This window comes from Chenopodium quinoa, unplaced genomic scaffold, assembly GCF_001683475.1.
Source record: "Chenopodium quinoa cultivar QQ74 unplaced genomic scaffold, ASM168347v1, whole genome shotgun sequence".
NCBI lineage: Eukaryota > Viridiplantae > Streptophyta > Magnoliopsida > Caryophyllales > Amaranthaceae > Chenopodium > Chenopodium quinoa.
Window position 1 is genome coordinate 4,744,568 of NW_018743510.1, and position 27,624 is coordinate 4,772,191.

General features: G+C 33.0%; 2 protein-coding genes and 1 long non-coding RNA gene across 15 annotated transcripts; all 3 read right to left on the reverse strand.

The window, feature by feature from the left end:
* Positions 1-379: 379 nt before the first annotated feature.
* Positions 380-6,903, reverse strand: LOC110739773. 13 transcript variants are annotated; one of them, XR_002514906.1, is made up of 14 exons: positions 6,679-6,903; positions 6,428-6,481; positions 6,178-6,321; positions 5,977-6,062; positions 5,741-5,804; positions 5,475-5,553; positions 4,508-4,620; positions 4,075-4,183; positions 2,972-3,562; positions 2,189-2,284; positions 2,007-2,075; positions 1,157-1,294; positions 954-1,056; positions 380-658 (listed from the first exon to the last, which is right to left on the reverse strand). It is a non-coding gene; the product is annotated as an uncharacterized LOC110739773 (long non-coding RNA). The 13 variants fall into 13 exon arrangements; XR_002514903.1 differs by having other exon boundaries at positions 4,508-5,389; XR_002514905.1 differs by having other exon boundaries at positions 2,972-3,109; positions 3,461-3,562; positions 4,508-5,553.
* Positions 6,904-11,283: 4,380 nt separating this feature from the next.
* On the reverse strand, positions 11,284-12,939 carry LOC110739828. The gene is made up of 2 exons (XM_021920311.1): positions 12,781-12,939; positions 11,284-12,345 (listed from the first exon to the last, which is right to left on the reverse strand). Exons 1-2 carry the CDS (start codon positions 12,937-12,939, stop codon positions 11,284-11,286), a joined length of 1,221 nt encoding a protein of 406 aa, XP_021776003.1.
* Positions 12,940-16,261: 3,322 nt separating this feature from the next.
* LOC110739774 (probable S-adenosylmethionine-dependent methyltransferase At5g38100) lies at positions 16,262-26,088 on the reverse strand. Its single transcript, XM_021920247.1, has 3 exons — positions 25,427-26,088; positions 17,490-18,170; positions 16,262-16,874 (listed from the first exon to the last, which is right to left on the reverse strand). The coding sequence occupies exons 1-3, from the start codon at positions 25,499-25,501 to the stop codon at positions 16,512-16,514; spliced, it is 1,119 nt and encodes a 372-aa protein (XP_021775939.1). The 5' UTR covers positions 25,502-26,088; the 3' UTR covers positions 16,262-16,511.
* Between the last annotated feature and the right edge of the window lie 1,536 nt (positions 26,089-27,624).

Below are 27,624 nucleotides of genomic sequence, written 5' to 3' on the forward strand. Positions count from 1 at the left end.
ATCCCAAGAGATACGACAGCGAAAGTATGCTCACCAACGACAGAAAATTATAGCTTAAATCTCAAATTTTTGAATGCACAAAGCTATGAGATTCAACATTTATTTATTACAAAAAGATTTGAACAAAAAAAGTTACAAATAAGAAATAAACCCAAGAATTATAATGAGCTTAAAAGCAAAACCATTTGGTCATAACATCACCATCTCAAAGTTATGGACACAAATTCATATATCATACCTTTCGAAATATAAACCCCAAATTTCTTTTTTACTCCGTAATAACTTATCATTTTGGTGCAAAATGATCGGTTTTCTTTATTAATAACTTAATTTATTTATTTATGAAATTATAACTTATTTTATTTTGAATAAATACGTATGGGGTACAACCGTACAAGTATGATGTAAAGTAAATTAAAAATACATTTATTTAGTAATTTAGAAGCTACATCAAACTAACCCACAAAGCCAACAACCAGTTATTTTTCATTAAAGTTTGGAATAGAACCAACAAAGCCAAACATGTAGCATCTTTTATATTTCTTAAATGAGGGACATTCTCAAGAGCATTAGGCTGGAAAAACTTGGTATGGTGATTCTTCTGAGCCACAATCACCACAAACTTTGGGTTCCACTTCTCAACCAGGAATTTACACTCCTGCCAAGTTGAAAATTATCAAAGGATGATAGTCATGGGCAAACCTTAATGGTTTTGCAAAAAAAAAAAAAAAAAAAAAAAAAAAAAAAAAAAAAAAAAAAAAAAAAAAGTTGCTTAGATCTTAAATACTAATCAGGCAAAAACACGTACCTAAATATGATAATATGTTCAGGCTTTCTTTTCCTAGAACTGACATAGAAATCAAGCAGAGCCTATAATGAGCCATTTTAGAACTACTTAAGCTTAAGACAACATTTACACAAGTAACATCTTCTGCAAACATATCTCATGATACCTTCATCTTAGAAACGAAATTGTCAATCATTTCAACCTTAGGAGACTGAGTCCTTAGATGCCGTGTATCGTGAAATCAACAACCATTCCCTGGAGTTAACAACCTAAAGAGCATAAGAACAAACAACATCAACTAATGTTGATAGCAAATTTTCCTTGTCAATTTTCCGGAAATGACGAGGAAGGGGGAGTGTAGAAATTTACAGCAGCAATTGTTGGCACATCAGAATGCTCTGGTGATCTGTGAGATACATCCACCCCAAGAATTATTGTGGGCACTTTTGAAATTAGTGGTATAGAAAGAGTATGCTCACCAACGAACATGGAATTCAACCCAACAAGCTGCATAAAGAACAGATAAATATGAGAAGCCGCACATATTTAAAAAAAAAAAAAATAAGACCATTTAGATTATAGAACAAGTATGAACTCCAAAATCAAATTTTGATTATTACTGCAATTATTTAACATAAAAAATCAAATCAATTAAATAACAGATCCGAAAAAAAATCCATCAAAAGCACCAATTTACCCCTAACCTCTAACAAATCTGAGAAACCCAAGCTTAAATTAGTACTACTAAACAATTCAGAAATCAAGCTGGGGTTGTGTTTACTTTCACACGGGGTTGGATTGAAGACTCAAAACTTCAAAATTATGCAAATAGCAATACATCAGTTATGAACCTCAGGCTAATTCCTGCTTTATTACGATTATGTCACTCTCATATTTTTGAAATATAAGAATTTCTGGTGGAAACCAGTGACGATTACCCAAAACATGTGAAGTACAACATAAGTTCCAATTAATCTTGAAAGTGAGCTTTAAAAAATTCCAAACGGAGAGTGAATAAAGATGCTCAAGTATGATATACTCTGTAGTATATCTTTACACAGAATAATCAAATTAATATAGCAAATACCAGGAACCAAATTGTATAACATGTGGTCCTTTATACATGATTAACTGAAATTCAGAGATTTATCAACATGGAAATTAAACACCTATAAGATACATATTATATCAGAACGGTCTCACATACTTGGGCACTTACAGCGAATTGGTTTTACAAGGATGTGAGAGTCAAATGATAATCCATTTCAGAATTCGATTAAGGTGTTACCTGCAAGTTATGAGCATGTAAGCAGAGTGATAAAACATTTAATTCTGCTTTAATGGAAGTCTCAGATCTTAAAAGAGGAGAAAATAAAAAACTCGTTCAAAACCAAAACTCACTTCTCAAACCTACTTCACTGTAATCAATTTCTATCTCAAAAGGCACAAAATCTTCACAATATGCTTCATTCATTTAGAAAAAACAAATCCCAAGTCCTGAAAAAATAAATCACCGTAGACTATAAAATATACTTGTTAGAATGTGCATCTACACTTGGGGTCTGATATCTAAAGGTTGGATTCATTTAGTTTCAGTTTCAAGTTCAAATTCCCTGCAGATTAGAGCTCATGCTTAAACTGTCCATGAAAACCTCGGTGATTAAATGATTATGTTACAAAAATGAAAATTATAAATTAAAAAAATAATAATAATTGAATTAATTAAAAACAATTTGATTGAAGCCAATATAAAGCACATTCTTACAATTTTTTAAGCTTTATAGCACATGTAAGTGACCTACAAGACCTCAATCAGAGAAGAAACATTCAACATGTGATCATATGAACAGGAATTTACATAACAGGTTCAGATGCTAAGAGAGAAGATTAGTGCTCTTACTGACATTTCTTGTTTTTGAGATTAAACTTTTAACATTCCTAAATCCTGATGCAATCTATACTTGATTCCCTTTCCGAGGCAAGTTCTAAATAAGTAAAGAGTTATAAAGAACCATCACAATTGAAACAGCTACAGTAGTATAACATATACCATCGTATCAAACAATAGCATAAGCATGCAAAGAGATAAGTTAATAGCAGCTTTCCCAATGCAAGGCAACAATGGTTATTATTTCATTGTTTGATTCAGCAAGAAAAAAATCTTGTTAATCAAGCAACCGTTACCTCAAATGTAATGTTGCATGAAGCAGGAGCCCAATCCTCGGCAATATTCCTTTCAAGTGATTTCTGATCAGTTGTAGGCGGAGCCTGAATGTCAATGCCTGCTTCAGCTTTAGAAGGTTGTAAATTCATGACAAATTCCTGAGAGACAATATCAAAATCACTCAAGAACAATTGTATCTTAGGCAACTATTATCTAATGATTATCATCATTGAGCACCAGACCTTATTCTCATCATTGAGCACAGACCCTCTGCCACAATAAAAACATGGTTTGTGCCATGATCATTAATTGAAGTAGAATTTAATCAGTAATTCCTTTAGTATAATTTTGGGATTTTTATTTTGGTTTTGTGGTGTTAGTCAAAGAATTTCTCCTGTATTTCGATTCATATCATTTTCCTTTTATTTGAAAGCTAACTGATTTAATTTTTGTTTATTTCTGGGTTTTCCGCAGGTTTTCGATTGAATTTGATTTCAAATGGCTCTTACTTAGAAACTTGCTCATAAGGTATCTCTTCATTCCCATAGTTTCTTTCCAAGTCCTCTGATTGTTGAGCCACCGCCCTTAGATTTCACCGCTGCTACTCCATTCTTGCCCAGAGAAATGTAATATGGAGAGAGGTGAAAGAAAATGGAGGTGAGAGAGATGAATGGAGAGGAGAAGTAATCAAAGGATAGAGAAAGCACCACCGCCTTAAATGAATGGTGGAGCAGGAAATGGGGAAAAAGCACCGACCTAAGGCAGAAGGGCAGAATTGGCAATACATTAATGTCAATTCGAATATTGTAGCTTAGCTACAGTACTTGGCTTATGAATAGTAAATTCTAGCGCTATTACACTCTTGCCCTCAACATTAATGCATTGCCAATTCTACCCTTCTGCCTTAAGTCAGTGCTTTTCCCCATTTCCATATCGGTGTTTTTGCTGAAGTAGAATATGCAGACATTCAGTGTTTTTGTTTCATGAATGCATTTTCTTCAAATAATTTAAGAAAAGCTGTTGAGAGGGAAAAAAATGCCATCACTCAAGCTCAGCAAAACACGACATAGTGAAATGTGGAGAATGTGGCCCTTTGATAAAATTACATATATAGAACACTAACCACAACTCCATTATCCAACCGTTTTGCTGCGGCAATGTACTTTTTCATCAGATTCTGCTTGCTTTCTTTCTCCACTTTTAACTTCTTCTCCTTCTAGAGGTTGGTAAATCTGATTATTACAAGAATTATTTCACAAAATTAGGGGGAATCTAGCATTACATAGAGTACATTTCAGAGATCACAACCGTCATTGCAAGTAAAACAAAGAGAAAACAAATACGAGAGGAAGATGAAAGACTATAATCATCTTTAATTAGTGATCATCCATTAAAACATTCAAATCAACAAAACCAACAATAAAATGATATTTTAAAACCAAATCAATCTAATTAAATTTATCACTTGCCCACAATAATATCTGGAGTTGATATAAGCCTCATTCTCAAGCAACAAATGCCACAATCTAACATCAAAATTAAATAAATAAATATACCCCGATGATATAATGGAGACCACCACCTCCATAATTTCAATCACTTTTCTCCCTTTGTGGCACACCAGTTCGATATTAGGCCTCCGTTTTCCTTGACCGTAATTACTTTTCTTCTACACTCACCAAAAAAAATAAATAAACAGTAGCATAAACCATAAACACTCTAAGTGTACATTCAGGATTATCTTAATAAAGTTATCTAGCATCTCACGGGAAAAGCGCAAGCCTGAGTAAAATAAAGCTTATTAGGACAAAATCATGGATTATAAATAAATTAGAAATGACTTCATTATATCGAAAACATCAAAAATGATAGCACTGGCTAAAACTAAAAAGAATCCTACTTTTCATAGTTATAAATGCAGATATTAAGAATGAGGTAACATTAAAGCTAGATGAGAGTGAAGTAGCAGACAATATCTCAGCTCATTAGGTTGAATTTGACAAAGTACTGCTTGAGTTCAGGTAGGCCAAGCAAACCCAATGCTCTATGGATTGATTGCATTTCGTTCAGTGAACGATGAACAAAGATCCACCTTGGATTATACCTATTATATAGCAGAAATCCTCAAATGTGCAATCCATAACATAGTAAACTTACTAAAACTCTCTTGACATGGAACTACCTTAAGTATATCGTATACCAAGTAAATCAAATAGTTCTTTTTTCTTGTAAGTAAATACAGTACTTTTGAGTTGGAAAACCCATTCTGTCGTCACAACTACCACCCATGTAACAGCTGCAATTTCCATCCTACACCCGAGTGTAGTTTTACACTTTTGCACGCTTTCAAATTCCCCTCCCCATTTACTCATGAGCTGACCACATTGGGAGGCAAATGTGAGAGTGTGTAAAATTACACCCATTCTAAGATAGACACCCTATGTAACAACAAATAACACACTATAAGCATATTATGGCGAAATTTCAATGCAATTTAGAACTTCAAACTCAACAAGAACACACCATAATTCGATGAAACTGCACTAAGTGACTGCACAACACAAGGTGCTTTCCTCATACTTCACATCAGTACTATAATTTCCTAGAAGGGAGACAAAGTCATTTATCAAAATCTTACACAAACAACACAATTCCAAAAACGGGTATCAAATTTAACCAAAACCCCTATAATCTAAAATAACTATTTTTTCACTAAATTATAGGAATGATCACAAAAGTAACAAAAAAAAATATCAATATATATAATGATAAAATAAGAGCAAATATACCTAAAACCGCTCTGGTATATAAAGAAATGCATACAAATTTGTAAATGATGAAGGTCAAGGAATTCTGCAAAACAAGAAATTGAACAAAACATGAATTGGGATTTTTGGCCCAGCAAAATGGAAGCTTTTTACTCAAAAATATTCATTAAACCGCTTATTTCGTTAATTTGATCAATACAGTACAGTATAAAAGAGATGAAGAATATAGATCAAATATAGTGATTTTTTAATTTTACCTAAAGAAGAAAACTCTGGCACTGGAAACTACCATTTAATGATTCTCTTTCTTCTTGTTTTTGAATAAAGCTAACTCAAATTCCTCCTGCAAATATACATAAATACATACAATGTTAAGGAAAAACCATACATAGTCTAGAAATATTTATACAGATTTTAAGGAAAACACACACAAAACCCAGAAAAATCTAATTACAAACCTCAATTTTTTCAAATACCCACAAAATTCATTAAGCAAACCGAATTCCACTGTTCAATGGAGAGGAAAGCTCAGAAGTTGCTTCAATGGAGGATCAGAGAGAGCTCGGAAGTGAAGAAAAAAAGTTGAACACACATCAAATACCCTGGCCATTTGTACAAATTAATTCAACATAAGAACACAAAATTAACAAAATTCCAAAACGAAATTAACAATAACAATGCAAAATAAAACCCTTATTTCCGCATTACCACCGCTTGAGGTTTCACTGCTGCTGCTCGCCTGCTCCATCTTAGCGATGTAAACTATGCCCAGAGAAATTTAAAATGGAGGGTGGAGAGAGAAAATGGAGAGAATCGAATTAGAGAAGATTAATTAAGAAGATTAACCAAAAACACATAGCATAAAAAAGAAAAAGTGGATTTGTATGAAAATTAAAGCTATACATACCCTAGATTGTGAAATTGATGTTAGATGATTATAAAAAGGATAAACATCTTACCTGAAGAAGATGCTTTAATGGAGGAGATTAAGCTCAGAGCACGCAGCACGCCTTCAATGGAGAGCGAGGAAAAAGAAAGGACGAAAAGGAGCACCAACAGACATTTTATAGCAAACAAAACCCCCGAAAATGAGGAAGAGCAGAGGAGAGAGATTGAGAATTGTGGTGTTCAGGAAAACCAGGAATAAAGTAGTCAAACAAGAAGAGAAGCCTAGACAGATTTTCACATGCAAAGGGTAATTAATACGGCAAACCATTAAAATTAGGGCCAGCAAAGTAATAGCACCACTTTTTACTATTCATAAGCAAAATACTGTAGCTAAGCTACAATACTTGAATTAGACTTTTAAAGGTTTTAGATATTTATCTATTCGTTTCTTTAACAATCTAATTTGTTTAACTTTGTTAAGGGAAAGTTCCTTACTATTTTTTTGTGTTACGTTAGCGAGGTTATCAATCTTTTGAAACCAATAACAAAAGGGGCGACCCCTTAATACTCTAGAAAAAATAGGGTATTTGACTTGTTTGGTAAAGAACAATATTTACCTCAACAATGGTCATTTCTAGAACTACTTATCTAAGATTTTTCAGTGAAGGATCGAAAGATGAAGTTAAGTTAGCTCCCTTATGCTTCATTGACATTTAATGATATGAGAATAAAAATTTCTAGTCAATGGAGTGTTCTTCACTCATAACAAGAGTAGGTTATATAACCTAAACTCAAGTAATCCCTCTAGCTCGAGAGTTGTTGGATGTCATATATGAATTTTCCTAATTTATCCCTCAATTTACCTTATAATGCATGTTAATTGCGGTTTGTGATGAAGTTGAGCAGTGTAGCCCAAGCCCTAGACCTCTCTTAATATTGTTAATCTCCTCTTAGCCCTTAGTTTATTTGAACTAGTAGAAGTTAATCAAAAACACCAACCAAAACTTGACTTGACTTAGCTTATTTAAACTATAACATTCGGTGGATGATCCAAGTCTCTCTTAGGTTTGACCCTTTCTTGTCCTTTCTATTAGTTTAATGAGACCAAGATAGGTTTATTCTCTTTGATAGGCTCGACGACGGCCTATCAAAATCAAAGGATGAAAGTAGACTAAACCAACCAACTAACACTAAAAAGTAATATGAGGGTCAAGATCCACATTGTGCAATTAATAAAAAAAAAAAAAAAGAATCACATTGAAAATAAACCATGCAAAGAAAGAATTAAGATAGATATTGATCACATTTAGAGGAGTTCCTCAAACAACCTTATTTTAGATCCTTCTAAAACTTAGTTCATAAGAGAATGTCAACCAAAATGAAATCAATAATATCAATTAAGCTCCCATCCATTGCCAAATTAAGATCAATATGCAATTAAGCTAGCCAATAATGGTGATCAATGTGGTAGGTGTGTCGCGTACCTATCAAAAATAACCTAACAGACCAATACTAATGTAGACTGGCAAGTACGGGTCGGATCCCAAGAGACTAAGGTTCAGGATCAATTAATTAGACTCAAATTTCTACTAAGCAAGAATCAATTATAATCGATAACTAAGGGCCTAAAATATAGGAAAAATTCGAAAATAAACTAATTAAGATGATTAAATCAAGCAATTAAAAACATCCAAGATCTAGCTTCACCACAACTATTATTGATGCAATTGTAATTCTACCCTTAACATACGATTTCAAGTGAACGGGGAAAAGTAAACCCTAATAATTACCAAGGATCTCTCTCGAGTATCAATGGCTTCCCTAACATACAATCAATCTATTCTCATGGTATCATGCATATTAAAGACATTAAACACATTACTCTCACTTCCCAATTATCAAACCCAACTACTCTCGTGTTGAGAATCAAACCCTAAATTGATTTACTCAAATCCGTTTATACCCAACTCTCGCTGTGATAAAAACAATGGAATAATCGCAATACTATAGTTACGTCTAACCTAGCATTGGCATAACCACAATCAATTTAGCAATTCAATTGTTAAAGTTATTAAAGAATTTAAAGATTTAATTCATGCATCAATAATAATAGGGCTACACTAGATCTTGAATTAAAGAATCTACTCACACATGATTAAAGAAACGAAAACAACAATAAATAATGAAAACATAATTAAATAATAAAGGATGAGAAATAAATACCAAATCTTGAATAAAATTGAAGGTAGAAACCTTGAATCTTGAATTACAAAACTTAGAAAAGTAGATGGACAACTAGTTCTTAATGAGAGAATAAAAATAATATAAGGCTTAATGAAAAAAAAAATTAGAAAAACAAGGCTAAAAAGTATTTATATGAGCCTAAAAAGATAAGAAAAACGGCTAAGCCTTGGCGCACAAGAATCCCAGGAGGCACGGACGTGCCTTTCATAGGCACGGACGTGCCTCTACACGTAGCAAAATTGCTGCAGTTTCTGTCTTCCAGGCACGGACGTGCCTGATGCTGGGCACGGACGTGCCTGCTTCTTTACCTAGGCACGGACGTGCCTCTTCTGCTAGGCACGGACGTGCCTAGGGTCTTCCTTTGGCGCAGCTTCTGGCACAGAGGCACGGACGTGCCTAATAGGGAGGCACGGCCGTGCCTAATAGGGAGGCACGGCCGTGCCTACCTTTAAAATGCCATTTTCTTGACTTTTCTTCAATCTTCAAACTCCATGGGCTTTGACTTACTTCATAGATCTATAATTCATCCAAATTAGCTCCATTATTCCTGAAAATCATCAAAAACAACAAAACTACCCATAAAAGCATCGGATTATCCAAACTAAAGCAAAATACGCCAAAACGGACTCAAATACTCAACTAAACTAACAAAACTAATTAAAAACCAACCAAATAATATACACAAAACACGACTTATCAAACTCCCCCAAGCTAAACTAATGCTTGTCCTCAAGCATTTAACCATGAATCACAAGGGAAGAGAATGATAACTCCTCAAACAATCACAATGTGTCATCGAGTTCAAAACCACGATAAAAACGAAATCAAGAATCAACATGTACAAAAACCGCCATTCATCTCATATACTTAGACTTGACAACCAATCTTACCACACATCTCCCCATACCTACTCACACAAACATGAATAGTTCTCACTTTAGTTGTGAAAAATAAAAACAATAGCGCTCATGTGTTTTCGGGGTGAAATATGAAGCCACTCAACCTAAGCATAGCATGCATATCAACTTCACACAACCGGCCTCTTTAGGCTTGCAGTGCAACTTTCTCCATTTTTAGTGATTGATGCAAACACGAAAATCATGAAATCCATATTAGGTAAGCTCGGTACATAAGGGTTGGACGACGTAATTTGGGAATGTGGTGCTCAAAATAAAACAAATCCTAATCCCACTACACATTCAAATGTCGGGTTCAAGCCAACCTTATTTCCTCCAACTTCATACAATATAAACATAGCCCTTTTATTCATTCTTTCCCTTTTTTTTCTCTTTTTTTTAATTATTTTTTTTTCACAAAGAGGAGGGAATTAATAAATAAAAACAAATGGAAGAACTCTCAATTTTTCAAAAGCCTTTAAGGCCACTTTTCTTTTCTTTCCTTTCTTCCCTTTTCTAATATCCCCTCTTTCTCTTGTTTTCTTTCTTCTTCTTTTTTCAAAATCATTCACACTCATAGGGCTTAACAAATGTAAAACACCTTCAAAATAAACCTAGAAAAATAGCTCTAAAGCTTTAAATGTAGGGTATCAAGAAGGGGTTAATATGGCTCAAATTGGTTCAACCTACGGGTGAATGTAAAATAAAAATAAATAAAAACAAAAAGAAAAAAAACACATGAAGGCCTAGAATGTGGAGGCTCTAAATTCTACAAGGGAATTTCAATCATCTTTTCGCGACATGCATCATAAAGTCTCAAATAGTCAAAAAGCAAGACCAAGAATTCGATTATATGAAGGACAATCTAATCACACAAGAAGAAACATGACCGAGGTAGAGTGAAATCAATCAAATAAGGCTCAAGACTCTCACCGGTACACAAACTATTCACATAAGTAGAGCAGGGAGACCATCCTGGCCACTACCTAGCTCAATTCCAAGCACATCAATGAATGGGTTTTCGAAAACTCTTTTTTTTTTCAAAAAACACACATATGTGATTATAATCATAGAAGCATAGTCATGCAATGGCATATTATTCGACACTAGAAAGAAATAAACTACCCAAAAACTGAAATAAAACTAATATATACATGGTGAAAAGCAAATCCTCCCCCGAGCTAAACCATACATTGTCCTCAATGTATGCATAAATCAAGGCAAATAAACAAGGGGAAGGAAAAGACAAACTACTGATCAGGAGGGGTGGGGGGGAAACCATACCTCGGGTCGGTACTAGGATGGAAGCACGGACGTGCCTTATTTCGTGGACTCCATCTTCGTAGAATTTGCTCTTTTCACCTATTTAGATAGGGAAAATAATAAAAATTAGAACACTAATAACCACATCGAGAATCAAAAATAAAAATAAAAAAAAAAAAGAATAAAAGAAAAGAAAAGGATCGAGAATGGGTTGCCTCCCATTTAGCGCTTGTTTATAAGGTCTTTAGCTTGACCGTAGTGATACTCATTGGCTCAACCGGGATCACCACACGAAGGGGGAACTCCGCAATGTTGCCCATGGGAATGATTGCCTCCAAGTGACTCCTTCATTTTATTGTTTACCTGCCTTATATCCGAACTCACCTTCATGTGGCCAAGCACATCATCGGGTGGAATTTTGTTCTTGCTTCTCACGAAATTTCTATCAAATACATACTTATCAACCAAGGGGTTAGTAGCATCGATTCTTAAGCAAGTACCACCATCAAATATAGAATTATGTTCATCAAAGAGCTTGAACATGACTTGTTTATCCTGGTCCCTAATGGTCACTTGTCCTTTAGGAACATCTATTAAAGCTTGACTTGTGGCAAGGAATGGACGACCAAGTATGATCGGGATCTTCCGATCTTCCTTCATATCCAAGACAACAAAATCAACAGGAATAACAAGTCCACCCACCGTGACTAATACATCTTCAACCACACCCTTAGGGAGTCTAGAAGTCCTATCAGCCAATTGAAGATAAATAGGGGAAGGTTTAAGTCCTTGCAAGCCTAAGCTCTCATATAATGAATAAGGCATTAAGTTAACACTAGCACCTAAATCGCACAAAACCCTATCGAAAAATTTCTCATTTATCGTGCAGGGAATAGTGAAACTACCCGGATCATGCAGCTTAGGTGGTAGGTTATCATATAAGAGAGTAGGGCCTTTCTTATTTACTACTTCCTTATCCTTTTGTTGATCTTTAATATTCTTTACAAAATTTGCAAATTGAGGCATTTGAACTAAAAGATCAGAAAAGGGAGTAGAACCGTGTACCTTCTTGAGGGCTTCACAATATTTGCCAAAATGTCTATCGAGCATGGCTTTTGACAACCGTTGTGGGGAAGGAATTGGTTCCTCATAAGCCGGTGGAGCCACATATTTGGAGCTTTGAACATCCTTGCCCTTTTCGTCTTTTCTAGACTCCTCACTGCACACCTTCTCAACAATTTGCCTCGGAAAGGCTTCATCTCTTCTCAAGAAAACAACATTGCATTGTTCTTTTTGAACCTTTGCTTGATCTTGAAGAGTTGATAGGCGACTCACCTGTTATAAAATTTGGCTTATTTCGCTTTCCATGAGCTTACTATGGGCTTGCAAATGTTGGATGGATTTACCTTGTTGTTGGATAGCACTATTGGTTGTGGTAATAAAGCTCTCTATCATCACTTCAAGGCTAGATTTTTTGGGTTGTGGTTGCATTGGTTGTTGGTTCATGGATGGTCTTTGTTGGAGACCGGGTAGTGGTTGGTTGTAGTTGTTGGGTTGGGGTGGTGGTGATGGATTCTGCTGTGCTTGGGTGTTCTTGTATGATAAGTTTGGATGGTGTTTCCAACCTTCATTATAGGAATTTGAGTAGGGATCATAAGGATTTTTGGGATTTGAGGAGTAGAAAGCATTGGCTTGTTCGATGGACATCTCACTCGGGTTCTGCGGGCAATTTGGTGCGATATGGCCCTACACATTACACATTTGACAAACTTCCTGGGGGCTAGTAGATGTTCCAGCTTGGAACTTATCAAACCTGCTTGTTAGTGCCTTCACAGAACTGGCTAACATAGTCAAAGCATCTACATCAAGCTTACCTCCTTTTTTCACATTCTGACGACCTCCTGGATGATAATTATCATTGGCCGCCATCTTCTCAATCAGGTCCTTTGCCTCAGTTGGGTTCTTTTTCAAGAGAGAACCCCCTGATGCAGCATCAATGTAGATTCGGAACTCATGGGTTAGGCCATTATAAAAGGTTTGAATCAACAGCCACTCTGGGATACCGTGACGAGGGCATTATCTCTGTAACCTCTTGAACCTTCTCCAAGCCTCATAGAGAGACTCGTCATCTGACTGTCGGAAGGTGGATAGCTCGTTCCTCAACCTGGCAGTCTTCTCATGTCCCAAAAACTTCACTAAGAAGGCCTTCACTAGCTTGTCCCATGTGTCAAATGAGTCAGAACCCTCATCTCTCAGCCATTCCTTCGCCCTATCCCGTAATGAAAAAGGAAAAAGGCGAAGTCTAAGAGCAACGTCTGTAACACCATTCATCTTCATGGTATCACATTTCTCCAAAAAGCTATCAATATGACTTACTGGGCAATCATGTGGTAGCCCTGCGAATGAATCATTGGAGATGAACTGGATGAATTGCGGCTTGAGCTCGAAGTGCTGAGCCGTCACAGGTGGTCTTACGATGCTAGAAAGGATTCCGGTAGTCGTATCAGGAATACCGTACTCCAAAAGGGATTTCATTGGTTGGTCTACCATGTTTCTATTGGTTTGATTTCTCCTTCTTCTTCTACCTTCCCGTCTTCTTGCGGTTGCTTCGATTTCATAATCAAAAGGTGCTAGATCTTCTGAACCCGAGCTTCGTGTGGGCATGCAACAAGAAAACTAGAGAAAGAGTATCAAAAACACAAGAAAAAAATAGCCGAAGCAACGAAATAAGCCTAGAAAAAATGAATCACAATTAATCTAATGAAACCGTTAGTCCCCGACAACGGCGCCAAAATTTGGTAGGCGTGTCGCGTACCTATCAAAAATAACCTAACAGACCAATACTAATGTAGACTGGCAAGTAAGGGTCGGATCCCAAGAGACTAAGGTTCAGGAACAATTAATTAGACTCAAATTTCTACTAAGCAAGAATCAATTATAATCGATAACTAAGGGCCTAAAATATAGGAAAAATTCGAAAATAAACTAATTAAGATGATTAAATCAAGCAATTAAAAACATCCAAGATCTAGCTTCACCACAACTATTATTGATGCAATTGTAATTCTACCCTTAACATACGATTTCAAGTGAACGGGGAAAAGTAAACCCTAATAATTACCAAGGATCTCTCTCGAGTATCAATGGCTTCCCTAACATACAATCAATCCTATTCTCATGGTATCATGCATATTAAAGACATTAAACACATTACTCTCACTTCCCAATTATCAAACCCAACTACTCTCGTGTTGAGAATCAAACCCTAAATTGATTTACTCAAATCCGTTTATACCCAACTCTCGCTGTGATAAAAACAATAATATTCGCAATACTATAGTTACGTCTAACCTAGCATTGGCATAATCACAATCAATTTAGCAATTCAATTGTTAAAGTTATTAAAGAATTTAAAGATTTAATTCATGCATCAATAATAATAGGGCTACACTAGATCTTAAATTAAAGAATCTACTCACACATGATTAAAGAAACGAAAACAACAATAAATAATGAAAACATAATTAAATAATAAAGGATGAGAAATAAATACCAAATCTTGAATAAAATTGAAGGTAGAAACCTTGAATCTTGAATTACAAAACTTAGAAAAGTAGATGGACAACTAGTTCTTAATGAGAGAATAAAAATAATATAAGGTTTAATGAAAAAAAAAATAATTAGAAAAACAAGGCTAAAAAGTATTTATATGAGCCTAAAAAGATAAGAAAAACGGCTAAGCCTTGGCGCACAAGAATCCCAGGAGGCACGGACGTGCCTCTACACGTAGCAAAATTGCTGCAGTTTCTGTCTTCCAAGCACGGACGAGCCTGATGCTGGGCACGGACGTGCCTGCTTCTTTACCTAGGCACGGACGTGCCTAGGGTCTTCCTTTGGCGCAGCTTCTGGCACAGAGGCACGGACGTGCCTAATAGGGAGGCACGACCGTGCCTACCTCTAAAATCCTATTTTTTTTACTTTTCTTCAATCTCCAAACTCCATGGGCTTTGACTTACTTCATGGATCTATAATTCATCCAAATTAGCTCCATTATTCCTGAAAATCATCAAAAACAACAAAACTACCCATAAAAGCATCGGATTATCCAAACTAAAGCAAAATACGCCAAACGGACTCAAATACTCAACTAAACTAACAAAACTAACTAAAAACCAACCAAATAATATACACAAAACACGACTTATCACAATGCTAACAACATGTCTCCGTCAACTCAATTAATTTAATCACACAATTAATCATCAATGTTCATCGCATTCCACTCAATCAATAAACACAATGCTTCACTTAACACCTATCAAATCTAGCTCTACACACTAAGCATAATTAAATAAAGCAATTAACAAAACAATTAAAGGAATCAAGAAATAATCAAGATTGAAGATTAATTACACTAATTTAATCAAGCAAGTTATTCAAGAAAGCAATAAAGGTGAGATAGAGTAAGAAACGCTCATTGATTTGTTGAGAAGATCTCCAAAGCAATTGTCACACTTGATTCTTCCATCTCTCAATTCTCCATTGATTTTCCTCACTTTCTCTTTCTAAAAATACTCCTAATCTATCTCAAATCTAAAGAGAAAAGCTATCAACTAATCCTAAGATATGAAGGAGGATGAAAAAAAAGGTAAGTTTGTTTTATAAGTTGAGTCCAACAGGTAATTATATTAAGGAAAATAAAGGAGCAAAAATCCAGAAAAACGTTGGGCATACATGGTCGTGCGAGCGCACGAGCCGCCCTGCATGCGCACGCGAGGGTGTTACCCAGCTCATGCGAGAGCGCTGCTAGATGCGCGCAAGATGCCGAGGCCACATTAGTGCGCAATTGCTCGCATCCGGGAGCTGGTGTGCACATGTGGCCACCTATTGTTTGGCAAATTGAAGGTAAAGCACTAAATTATATATGATTCTTTGATTTGTAATGTTTTTATTTCCATGGTTGTCATTTTTAAACATATAATTTTAATAACCAATATTTATATTTATATTTATCAATAAATAAAAATTATAAGAAAAAAGATGATATTTTGAATACAGAAAATGAAAATTAAGAAATTCCTTTTTAAAGGAAAATAAAAATGTGCATCGTATGAGATTGTTTTTAAACAAGATTAATTTTAGTACAGGTATTTCTTTAATTTTGGTACAAGCAAAATCTTTGTTTGTTTTTTTTCCCAAAAATCATTCAACATATGGGTTAATATTATGACAACAACAGATTAGGAAGGACTCTCTTTCATAAGCGTGATAACCCGTTAATAATGAACAAAGCCCAAAAGGCCCAACCATCAATTACCACAACTAGCTAAATCAATTCCTATTTCCTTTAGTTTATTGGCCCAATATTATGGCCCATTATTACAAGTAAGAAACATACTTTTGAAAAAAAAAAAAAATTACTTGAACTTTGCGGCCAAAAACAAATAAAAAATATTTAAACTACAATTTTTGAAAAATTAGAAGGAAATTATAAAAGGAGCTTAATTCTTTTTGACAAGGACAATGAACAACTGAGTTCCTTGCTTAATGCTTGACTTGAACTTGTCAGAAAACTCAATGGTTTTCTTAGAAAATCTATCAAACAGTTCATCAATTTTCTCAACGCCAAAATGTTTAGAAAAAATTCCTTCCATTCCAGCTCTCAAGTGATTTGCTATTGTGTTATCATCACCTGTAGTCTTAGAACCACCCTCATTATTCTTTCTTGCTGAAGTTGGATCAGTTAGCTCCATTCTCTCAATGCTAAATCGCCCGTTCTTTTTCACTAAGGATTGCATCTCCATTGGTGAAACGCCGTAGATTGGCAAGTTGAAGGAGTCTACTTGCTCTTGGCTTATGACTCCCTAAAATCATTAGGGAAGAGAAATAACAAAAAAAAAAAAATACTTAGAAAATATTTTGTACTAGTTTCGTTATTACAATCACAAACACATTGTGAACTTTTACTTTTGAATGTAAATTAAAAGCAAAATTAAATCAAGAACACAGTGCAACACTTCATTTGACCTACAAGCAAATAAGATGGTGATTAATGGATTATCATACTTTTATCTTATTTGGCCATCTAGTTGGTTTAGCCATCAAACAACCTAATCAATTACGCTTTGTTTGGATAACAAAGAAAGAAGGAAAGGAAGGGGAGGGGAGGGGAAAAGGAGGAAGGGAAGGGAGAAGAAAGGGAGGGGGAGGTGAGGACCATTTTCCCTCCATATCTCTCCAATTTTGGAGTGATTATGCTTATTAAAGAGAGAGGGAAAATGGATTCCTCCCTCTCCTTCCCCTTCCTTCCAACAATCCTTTACCCAAATAAGAGAATTTGTCCCCCTCCCTTTCTCTTCTCTTCTTTTCCTTCCATTTCTTTCAATCCGAACAAAGTGTTAAATAAAGCATAACTGGCGTTACCTAGTTGGTTCATTAGAACTAAAATTGCACTTACAAAAAGAACAAAAGGCACTTACAGCTTCAGCCATATCCACTAGGGAAGCACCCAAGAGGTCGAACATTATCCCAGCAGGAACCTGAGAATGAGCCACTGTTTCATCAGGAATACATGGCATAATGAGCACCATCATCCCACCAACTACGAGCTCTCTCGCTCTTTCTCCCAAAAACAGCTCCATGTCTTCAGAAAACTGCCTAGCATAAGCATCCTCAACACCTCGTGGAGCACTAGTGTAGTGGATTCTCCCACCATTCCATGCCTCAGATTCCTTGTTAAGTAGCTCCTTAGGCTCCTTAGACAACCATTGTAGAGAATATGATGAGTGGATAAAGTGGAGTGACGAATCAGGAAAAAGACGGCCATAGAAGGAACCGGGCACACCAGCTGAGAAGTAGGCACGATCAAAAGGAAGGGAGGTAAAGAGGGTGTTGAAATCGTTTCCAGCATGATCATTGAAGAAGACTTGAAATTGAGGGTTTTTGAAAGACAGGGATTTGGCTTTGGTTTCGATTGTGTCCATCACATTTTGCATTGCAGTGAATGTATTCGGACCTACTGAACAGCCAAGGTCAGCTAACCGGATTGTCGCGGTTGCTGATGGTGTTGTGGCAGTAATGGGCAAGAGGAAGTTCATGGCATCAAATTTCTCAGTGATTGCGGAGCAAATTAACCCTTGTACTGCACTTGAAGCTGATTTCTGTGTTGGTTTCAAAAGATTCATCATTAGTTCTTAATATTATGCAGTTTCTTACATCATTAACATAACCGGCCATGATGGATTATAAGATAATTTACATTCAATATGAGATTCTATGTGGTAGAGGCTACTAAAAGAAACATTTGACACATTTAACCACTAATCAAAATTAAACCATTGTCATCACATCTTTTTTATGTACGCTGCAAAGAATAACATCCAACTTTCCCTCTATATTTGGGTATTTTAAACTACAAGTAAAACTTGATTTCTAAATAAGTTTACTTTTAAAAAATATCTTTTATAGATATATATTTTAGTATTAGTTAAAAATCGAGCATTTGCTAGGGATATATGAAGTTTTCTTATAAGGTATGTTCAAAAGTTTGGCATACAAAAATTAAAAAAGTTTTAACCGAATCAAACAAACTACACAAAATACAAAGCAAATTTATGGAAAATGCTAAATCCAAACGAATCACACAAACTACCCAAATAACAAACCAATTTTTGTAATACCTTCGTATCATAATACATTATGTGTAACTATTTAATGTTTATATCTCACAAAAAATAACCAATTATTGCACATAATGTTAAAACCAAAACTCCTTACATATGTTGTTCTCTAAACTAATTCCACTAAAATTATCTATATATGTGGATCGATTTTTTATTTTGTTTTTTAAAATTTCATTTTTCAAAAACTTAAAACCACTAATTTTGTTGGGTAATGGTTATTGTTAATTAACCGCTAATACTGTTAGCATATTTAATTTACAAACCGCGATTGATATTAGTGGTTCATCTATTAATACTACTAATAACAATATTAGCAATTTTACATACTATACGAGATCAATTTTCTATAAAACCTAAAAATCTAAGAATCTAACCTTCTAGCTCCATCCTAATATACAACTACTAATAACACTAGTAGCGATTTTGTTAATAAAGTTGTTAACACCAATTGAGGTTTTATTATCAAATTGAATCACTAAGATGTTGTCGGTTTTATTAATATAATCACTACTAGTGTTAGTGGTTTAATATTATCTAACACTTCTATCAGTAACTAATTCTTGGATGGTATTAGGAGAATTAGTTTTGAAACCAACACATATAAGAATATAGTTTCGTTTTGGCATTATTTATAGACATCGCTCCAAATTTACATATTCACCCAATTTTCTTTGTTTTATTATCTTAAATCTCAAATCTAAAACTATATGCAACAACCGTATCATTGCTTGAGCCAATAACTGGCTACATATAATAATAATAATAATAATAATAATAATAATAATAATCTATGTAACTCTTTTTTGGTTGGAAATTTTTCCTTTCCAAAATACCCTTCATTAGATATACAAATTTACTATAAAAACTTTTTTTTTTTTTTTGAAACAAATAAAGTTTTGACAATTATTGGATTGTACAAGGATAATTAAATTAATAACATCAATTAAAAAAAAACAAATACACGTTCATGAGTACATCCCTGTTTTTTTTTTTTTTTGACAATTATTGAATTAAACAAGGATAATTGGTTGGAAAAAAATTATACAACGATAATTTAATTAGTGAATTTATCTAAAAAAAAACAAAAGGATAAAAAAAAATCAAAAACTATCCACATTAGACATACATTTACCAACCTCTGATTCCCATATATACGTTCATCCTACTTAAAAAAAAATAGAAAGTGGTTATCTTTCATTGAATTGAATTTGGTTTATAATTATATTATGCATTATTTACAAGACAAGAAGATTACCAAAGAATCTATAAGAAGATTACAAGGTATTTACATAATTTTTTGTTTTAATGTACAAGAGAAGTTTTTGCTTGAAAATTATGATTTCGTTGCTTTATATTGGTGATTGCTCCCAAGTACCACCCTTTTTCCTAACTTTGATTGCTCCCAAGCTTCCTAAATTGCTTTGTTTCATTATGTACTCCGTATATAGTTAATGTCAAATTGTGGGTTTTCTTTTTTGAATTGGAGGCGGGTAATATATATGATTCCATATAATTCATCTTCTTGTGTCCCAATATAGTTCCACGCATATTGACATTTTCTTTTAATTTTCTCTCTAATTTTGGTCCTTATAATGTAATTTTTTGGTTTTGATTGAATTTTAACAAGGAGTAATATATAAAATTTATTTTTATTGAATTATATTTGGGATGGTTGTCATTAGTCTACACTCTTGATTTTGATTGAATTTTAACAAGGAGTAATATATAAAAGTTATTTTTTATTGAATTATATTTGGGTTGAATTATATTTGGGATGGTTGTTTTAGTCATTAGTCTACATTTTATCAAATTTCACTAGAAAATCTTTTGGGATTATTTTACTATTGTAAATAAATTGTGAGTTGCTCCCACCTTTTGTATCATGTAATTGATGTTATATGCTTTCACAACCTATATTAGTCAAACTTTTGTGCAAATTAAAGACTTAAAGTACATCTTTAATTATTACGGACTATATTGCTATAAAGATTAGGCAGTGTGAAAAATGACAATTTGGGACATAGAGAAGGGTTAACCAATTTCAATGTCATAGTGTAATATAGTTCTCCATATAACGTGATAATAATTTTTGTATGATCGATTAGCACTGTATTTTACTAAATTTCTTTATTTTACAGTCATAAATATTAAAGAGGAAAGTTTATAATATACACATAGACAATTTATAAGAAAAAAGTTGTCCAATTGTTAGAGCAAATTAAAAAGGTAATCGTGCATGCATTGTGTGCGCCTCTAAGGTTGTAATAATAATAATAATAATAATAATAATAATAATAATAATAATAAGAATAAATTAAAAATAAAAAAACTCACTTAATGGAGTTTGTTTTTTTTCCTTTATACGTTACTCTAAAATCTAAATAAACGGTGAAAGTTCAATTAAACTGATGAGCCCACATTAACATACATCATAATCAGACCATAACACCTTTTTCTAGGTGATGATATCCTTTTTTTTTTTTTTTTTAACAATTTAGAAGACAAATTATACTTCATATTTTGCTCTTTAAACCCAAATTAACACTTTTGTTACGGTTTTAATTGAATCGTTTTACGTTTAAGTACATATTCAATAAAGATAATATGACTGATTGACTGGTATTCAAACTATTTTTTTGAAATTGTTAACTTGATACTCGCCACCGCATCCTCTTAACAATTGAGGTCATACTGTATTAATAAAGATGGGCCACCTGACACAAGCCTATTGTGGGCAGGGCCAACCTGACACTATTCATGTTGGGACATTGGTTGTGCCTGGGCATAGAATTTTGGAATATAAGCACGTCACGGCCATGGCCCGTAGAAGCACAAGATAGCCCACGGGTTAACCCAACAGGCTCAACATGTAAATAGGCCCGTGGGCCTGCTTGGGCCATGTTTTTGCAATTTTAGGCTCAGCTGCACGACCTAATTCTTAATGCCTACACCCTCTTTTAGGCAAAACTACCGTCACCCCCCCCCACTAAATTACCATATAGCCCTTACTCCCCCACTAAAAGACAAACTACAACCCCCCAACTAATCGCACAATAACTATCTACTAACCATGGTAACTTTAATTAACCACCCCTACTCCACATATATATACATACATACCAAAAAAAAAAAAAACCATTTCAAATCATTTTCTCTCTACAACCTTCTTCTTCATCAACTTTTCTAGACTTTCTCTCTCATCAAAACCAAAAATCGGAACAATATCACTCTAAAATTACTCCAAATTACTTCAAAATGCTACAAATGTCTGACATTCGCGAAGAAATTCTTCAATCGCAACAACATTTCAATGATCATTTTAGTACAATTTTGTGTATAAATCCTAGGTTTTCAATTTTAACTTGCAATTATATGTTCTACGTAATTTGCTATGATAACACTTATTTTTATGCAAAAATGATTAAAAATCTACTATATTTTGTGTTAATTTTCAATTTTCCAATTTTTAGTTAACTTTATCAAGGAATTAATTTTGTGTTACATATGTAAAAATAATAAGAAATTATGAAATTGTTTGCCATTGAAAATTGAGTACAGAGTATAATTATGTTAATTTTCTGAATTAGTTGAGTTTTTGTAGAGTTACTGAGATTTAAATTAGTTTATATTGAAAATGACTTTTCGGTTAATGTTCATTTTCATTTTGATAGATGTTCATTATGATATTAGTATATGATCATTTACATTCTTACCTTATATCTACAAGGATTCAGTCTAATTAAGAGAAGATTACCTTAGTTTTGTGAATGATCATTCACATAGTAATGAACGTTTACTAGTATTTAAACAAATGTTCATTTGAATTTAAATACATACATGTTCATGCATTCTGATATTGAAGATATCCACATAAGCTATAATAATACATGTTTAACTTCATGTTAAATTAATATATGCTCATGAGCGTCATTTGAATATTATACTACATATATTTTAACTCTAATATTAATAGATGTTTATTCGAATTTGATACATAAATGTTCATTTGGATATGTGTATATTCACACATATATTAATGTATGTTCATTCACATGTTCAAAAATGTTCAAAAATAAATCACATATGGTTCATTCATCATAGACCTTTGATGATTCTATTTTAAAATATAATATAATCTTATGGTATTTTATCCACATATAATATCAATAATACATATTAAGTCGTATTTTGACATATTGAATTACTATTAATGGTTATTTACATATTAATAGATTTTTATTTGGATTTTGATGTATGTTCATTGTCATATGAATAAATGTTCATTTAGAATTTAATACATGTTCATTATTTAGATTTTATACGTGTTCATTCTCATATTGAAAGATCTTTATATGTTTATAGTGTGTTCATTTCTGAATTTGTAATTGTTATTCATGCGCAAATGTTCAATTTTTGAATCCTTAGATTTCATATACTTTTGTTTGAAATGTGTTATTATTATTATGTTTTTTTATTTTTTTTGAAAAACTTGATCGATCTCTTATTATACAAGATAATCAAGTAAGGAAGTTGAAGGCAACATAAATATTGGCTCAGATTATATTTTTCATGGAAAGCACACAAATATATGATTAAAGGTGTAACAAGGAGGATATATATATACACTTTATTATACCAAATGTAACAAAGAATGTTCATTTTACAAGACAAATATGTACATTTGGTTCACTTTATTTCATGTTTATGAAACAATTACATGCAATAGTATAGTTGTATAGAAATGTGTTATTATAATAATTAAATTAAATTTATTTTATATTGGGAATTATTTTTAACAAAGTTTTATTTAAATAAATAGAATTCTAAGACGTATGTATTTGCATACATCTTACTATAAAACTTACACATAGCTCTTGAAATGAACATTTGATAATACAAAAATGAACATCTGTTGAAACACGAATAAACAAAAATGAACATTGAATGATGCAATACTTCTTATAATAAAAATGATTTGAATGCAACAATCCTTATAAATAAATTTGCTCTCATTATTATTTATAGCAAATCTTAAAATTCAATTCAGAAAATATATTAATTTGAACAAAAACTCCTTGTTATAAAAATAAACATCTAATGATACATAAATAAACATTTACTAATAAAGAAATGAACGTGTTATATAAATTTATAGGAAATTAATAAATGAAAAGGGGCGGAGGCAGGGCACGCAGGAAGGATGGGGGTGCAGGCAGTGTTCCCTGGCGTGAAATATAGGTAAAAATTTATAGTGTCCGGTTGGGCCTGGGCCCGAGAAGGTCTTAGGCCTATGGCCCAGCCCAAAGTCATCTTTAGTCATACATATGAACTACTTTTTTTAAGGCATATTGTAAATTTGTAATAGCCGTAATCTAAAGTTGTTCATTTTCTGGTCCTCGTATGGCTCCATCTGAAATAAGTATCGAAGGGTCCCTTATTCGTGGGAGTCTAAAGATCAAAAAGAATAAGGGCTAGCTTTTGGATTAATGTTTTTCAAGTCAGTTGTTCATTTTTTGGATTAGTGTTATTCAAGTAAGTTGTTCATTTTTGGAATTATGTTATTCAAAGAATCCAAATTGTAAGAACCACACTTTTTTATTTGTCTCACTTTAAATAATATACTAGATAACATTAAAAAGTTAGATTTTTTTTTTACATATTATGTACATAGTTTCATATTCTCATAGTACATGTTTTTTTTTTATCCTTCTTCCATTCTTTAATTGCTTGTTTATTAGCTTGTCCAATATTGATTCACTATTGACCCAACCCCCTTTGTCCCAAATTCCCAATATAATGTGACCCCCTTTTGGCACAACACTTTACCAACCCGCACTAATTCTAATTCGACCCGCCATATAATCATATTTAGTTCTCGTAAAAAAAAAAAAATAATAAAAATAAAAAAAATAATAAAAAAATTACTTACAATAATTGTTATTCTCTCCAATTTAAAATTATTTGTCACAAATTGATTTTTTGCATTATTCATCTACTAATTTTGATAGTACATCTATGCTTACAAAAATTATACATTTCTCCTGTTTGGTTTTAATTGTAACATTAAGAAAATTGCATTTATTTATGTTGTTACGTTTGACCAACTTTATAGTCAAGTCGTATCTTGTTAGACTCGTTCAATTCATATTTACACAATACTAAATTTTATATTTTTTGTCTATTTATATTAGAGATTAAAAGAGTTGAAATTATAAATTAACAAACGTGAAAAAAGTTATAACTAAAAAAGAACCGAGGAAATATTAATGATCAACCTCTAGCGTTGACAAGCGTGTCTAATCAAGCTACTCTGTACATCAACTGTTTAGAAATAGAGAGTATGAAGTTGGCAAGCTTTATTTTCACTTACATGGTGCTCTATACATACAAGACTAGAAAGAAATTGAATCTCAATACACGAAGTATACAAGACTTTGTGAGCCTTCGTTAATTTAAACCCAGAATATATATATATATATATATATATATATATATATATATATATATATATATATATATATATATATATATATATATATATATATAAAAGAATGATTCAAGTAAGCTAGTTGGTGATTAAGTTTAATCAAATCAACAAATATGTATTTTCTCATATTAATCGATAAATAATCATAGTCAATGTTTCACTCCTCAAATGGAATATTTAATCGAAAGAATTGGAACGGAATACTAGAAGCTAAGAGCGATATAATTAATTAGCTAGTTAAATATACCTGAAAGGTGGAGTTCTTGGTATAGCTGAAACTGCCATCTCCTCCCTTCATTGGATATGATTCTACTGCTGCCATCTCTATTTTTAGTGAGATATCTTTCCCTCTCCTCTCTAAAAATAAGATCAAAGAAGCTGTGTCGATGTTGTAATTTCCTTTTACTCCGCACTTGAGTTGCCAAACTCTTCACGCTTAAATAATCGGCTAAAATTATAGTAGGCGAGTATTTTTATATATTTTCTCAATTTCCCTCAATTTTTGACAAACCAGTACACGTGAGTGGGGTTCGGGTATTTTTATTAATACTTTACGAATCCCAAGCCTATTTTATTACAATATTGTCATTTTAAGGCTGTTAATTTGGATTTTCTCCTATTTACATACTTCTCTTTATATATTAGTTTCGTTTCTTATCATATGTAACAAAGGGTATTATTTCAACATAAAAATTTCTTTTATTAAACATAATAAAAAACCAAGGCAGTATAAAACCTAAATAAGCTAAGTCTCACCCCCCTCCCCCCCTCTTCAAATACTGATTTCGCCATTGTATACCAAAACGTAACAAGATTTCACTTAAATAGGTTATTCTAATATATCTTATTTTAATATTTTGTATATTCACTCTCCTGATTCTCTTCCCCACTTGTACCCAATTTTGTTTTTTTTCAGGATTTTCTTTTTTATTCAACCAATTCCAATTCAATCATAGATTAATGATTTTCTACTATTTCTCCAAGACTCCATAATTGAAGAAGTGGAGCAAATGATTAAATACGGAGGGAGTAATAAACTTCTAGAGGCCCAACTTAATAAAATATACTTTATCTGTTTTTTTTAACTTAACTTATTTCTTTTATCACGCTTATCAATGCAAAACTTTAATGATCAATAACTTTAATTTTCCATATGTAAAAATTATAAAAGTTATATATTATGATAGTACTTATTGAGACAAATTCAAAAAGATCCAGCATAAATATGTTTTTCCTTACATATTATTCACAAAGGACAGTCAAAGGAGATATGGTGAATAGTGTAAAAGTCAAACCGGGTCAAGTAAAAAAGAACGGAGGAAGTATAGTTAAAGAGAATTGGAGTTGAGCCATGGAGACCGGACTTTCTCATGCCCTCCCATTCCGCCCCTACGATATATGCTTTCACTAGCACTATTAGCATTAGACCTGTCAATTCAGGTTATTTGGGTCGGGTCGGGTTCGGTTCATCACTCATTAACTCGAGTTTAGGTTCGGGTCAGGTTAGAAATTGACAAATCTACTTGTGATGCGTGCGCTTGTGTAGTATAGGCATTTTCACGCAACTACTACAAATTCGACATTTTCCACACAATTAGTGATTTCCCCGAGAGTGAGGGATAACTCAAGTGGTTAGAACTTTCCTTCGTTTTAAGGAGATCGTGTGATCGATTCTCATCACCCACTCTTGTTGTTCTCTAAACAATAACAAAAAAAAAAAAAAAATTACCATCCGTGTCTATGTTAAAGCTTTTCAAATGTGTGTTAAGTTTAGATCCCATTTGTAATATAATATTTTGTAATTGGATTACTTACAATAGGTAGGACATTTGGACTTGCACAATTACTAATGTACAATTTAAATATTTTGAAATCTAATATTTAAATTGGAATATTTTGTAATTGGAATACTTGCTTTATTTACAATAGGTAGGACATTTGGACTTTCACAATTACTAATGTACAATTTAAATATTATTATCTTTAATTATTATTATGTACATTTTATAGAGATTTGATATTTGAATGTCTATAACAAGATGATTCTTACATTATCCCACTTAAATATTTTTCCGTATCTAAAATAGTGGAGATACCCCACATGTCACTACAAGCTCAAAAATAGAACAGAAAGCCTGTTTGCTGAATTTGGTAAATTATTTATGGTTAGCGAATGCTCAACGTTTCCAAAGCTTAATGATTTTAGCTAACTAAGAGAAACAGTAATTGTGATATTTAAAGAGGTAATTTATTTCCAATATATTTTAGGATTATTATGGTTCCATTTGTGTGGAAATAGGAGGGTGTTTTCCATTACATGAGTGATGCATTGTGGAAATTATCTTCACCACTTAAGATATGATCTTGTCGTAGATCACGAAATAATTAACCTCCCAAGAACTATTTAACACAATTTCATTTTTAGTTTTTAGCTCAAGCTTTGCA

What these genes read in the sequence shown, in the direction of transcription:
- LOC110739828 (XM_021920311.1), bottom strand. Translation starts at nt 12,939, where the DNA reads ATGGCGGCCAATGATAATTATCATCCAGGAGGTCGTCAGAATGTGAAA. An exon ending in CATCTACTAGCCCCCAGGAA is followed by an intron (nt 12,346 to 12,780) that starts GTTTGTCAAATG and finishes ATTTTATAACAG; the next exon opens with GTGAGTCGCCTATCAACTCT.
- LOC110739774 (XM_021920247.1), bottom strand. Translation starts at nt 25,501, where the DNA reads ATGGCAGCAGTAGAATCATATCCAATGAAGGGAGGAGATGGCAGTTTC. An exon ending in CCAAGAACTCCACCTTTCAG is followed by an intron (nt 18,171 to 25,426) that starts GTATATTTAACT and finishes AAACCAACACAG; the next exon opens with AAATCAGCTTCAAGTGCAGT. An exon ending in TAGTGGATATGGCTGAAGCT is followed by an intron (nt 16,875 to 17,489) that starts GTAAGTGCCTTT and finishes TAATGATTTTAG; the next exon opens with GGAGTCATAAGCCAAGAGCA.